The 2,186-nt window shown below is 48.0% G+C and overlaps 1 protein-coding gene across 1 annotated transcript in view; it reads left to right on the top strand.

Moving 5' to 3' along the window:
• Positions 1-2,106: 2,106 nt before the first annotated feature.
• Positions 2,107-2,186, top strand: part of LOC102007913 — a 3,800-nt gene continuing 3,720 nt past the window's right edge. The window contains exon 1 of the mRNA XM_005385372.1: positions 2,107-2,171. Within this exon, the coding sequence (XP_005385429.1) occupies positions 2,107-2,171 (65 nt within the window). The remainder of the gene's footprint in view (positions 2,172-2,186) is intronic.

The following is a 2,186-nucleotide window of genomic DNA, read 5'->3' on the forward strand; positions in this document are numbered from 1 at the left end:
TGCAGCCCTGTCCTGGCCCCGGTCCCGGTCCCGGTCCCGGTCCCGGTCCGGGCGAAGCTGCCGGGCCGAGGACCCCCGCCGGAGGCTGCAGGCGGCTGCGCGTCCCAGGCGCGGCCGGCATCGCTGCTATGCGCGGAAATATGAGCGAGTAATTTTATAAGTAACAAAGGATCAGGGATGGAATGAGGCCCTGTTATCCGGTGTCATTTAGAAGCCTTGGATCAGCAGCTTCTTGAAGCTAAAAGCGAATCCAAGAAGCCAGCCTTTCCCTTCCCCAGCGGTGCCGGCTAAATTTAGCAGTAACCTCTGCGTGTTTGCACAAATCGTGTACCATTTGCTGTTTGTGTAAAAACCGATTAGCCAGACACAACTGTGAAACAACTTGTTACTTTTATAGCTGCGACACACAAACAAATTTAGATCCGTTTAGCTTTCCGTGTATGAGGAGATTAGCGGGACGGGGCCGGGACGCGCGGCCGTGCCTCTCCGGCGAGGGCGCCCGGCTCCCCGGCGCTCGCCCCGTGCTCTGCTTCCTTTGAAGGCCCGAGCCGGAGCGACGTTCGCCCAGGACGCGAGGGGGACAACTTACCGGGGACAGACCGGGGGTTCGCGAGGAAGGGCTCCAAAGCGACCCCCGAGCCCACGCCGAGCGCGGAGCAGGCCTGGCCCCAGGACGACATCTCGGGACGGGCGGGTGCACCACCGCGACGCGCCCGGGCCGGGTGCACAGCGCAGCCTCCGCTCCCTCCGGCTTTGAAAGCGACTTTCGCATAAGTGATTGCAACGGCTAAATTAATTACAAAATAATTAGAACTGATACGATCCGAGGATAGGAGGAACAGGCCTCCCCCGCAACGTTTCATTTCTGTCTTAATACATTTTTCAAAAGGTTGAAACAGCTCAAATGGACACTTAAAACCATCTCGGAGGACATTCCCATTCCTGCCCGAAAATCTCGCATTTCACCAAGCACCGCTGGGGAGGGCGGGTGGCGGGCACCTGTTTTTAACAGGGTATTAATTGCGCTGTCTTGGCCGTCAGAAAGGCTTGGGGCTGGAGGGGGGAACATCTATAGGAATCCTCGAGAAATCCCATCCTGATGTGGCGAGGTCACAGGGAGAGAAAGGAGAGACAGCTTATCTGAAAATACTATGAAGGAATAAAACAACTGTATTATCAGGTTAATGAAGACGATGCCATCCCACCGCCAAATGTAAAATGCCATCGCAGAAGTCTAAACAATCCATCGGTTTATTTAGCACTTCCACTGAAGGGATGGGAAGGAATTTCAAAACCTGAGATTGAAATGCTAAAAGGAGGGATGTTTGGAATTTACCTGCTTTTGAAAGGATAATTAAAATGACCAAGAAGTCTTGCAAAGTTTTCATTGGGGAAGATAATTTAAAAGACCTTACTGTGGTTTACAATTACATTTTTTTAATGACATCTTGCTTTGCAGAAGTGTCCGGTCATTTATATCTAATGGGTTGATATGAATGAGCTCCTCATCCACATCCTGACCTTAAGTGAAACCTAAAGGAAAAATACTAACAGGATTTAAATTAGGTAAACGCCTCCCTTTTTCGGATTAAAATGACCTTACACTCAGATTATGAACTGGCAAAGTTTGAAATGGTCATTATCTGATCCATTATTTGGACTTTCTAATGCAGATTCCATTTAAAAATCTTTCCATTTACTTAAGACACCTAAACAAAACGATAGACTGACCATTTTAAAAATTTATTTACAAAGTTGTGTACAACACGATGGAATAACATTTAGAATACCATATATATTCATTCATATATAAACAGACTTTTATAATAGTGACACTTCGCCTTTTTGAAAATTTTTTTTGTATTTAAAATCTCCCAACGTCTTTATACATTCTTTTCTCAGATAAAACTGCGGAGAGTGAACCTTCAAAAAAAATGAAAGTTCAGAGCTCTAAATCTACTGAATTTGGTTTTTTTCTTAAAAAAATAAAAACCCCAAAAGGAAAAGTCAATAATCTTTATACAAATATGTACAAAGGCCTTCCCTCCCCACCCCCGGGGTACTGAGAGCAGGCGCCGTCGGGAGCAATTTTTGGGAAACTCGGGCATGGTTTTACCTGTGCGGAAAGCCATTCCCGGCGGGCGCGCGGCGGGGGTGCTCCGTGCGCTCGGGTGCGCGCGGGCACC

This window comes from Chinchilla lanigera, unplaced genomic scaffold (assembly GCF_000276665.1).
Source record: "Chinchilla lanigera isolate Chin_1 unplaced genomic scaffold, ChiLan1.0 scaffold00022, whole genome shotgun sequence".
In the NCBI taxonomy this organism is placed as follows: Eukaryota; Metazoa; Chordata; class Mammalia; order Rodentia; family Chinchillidae; genus Chinchilla; species Chinchilla lanigera.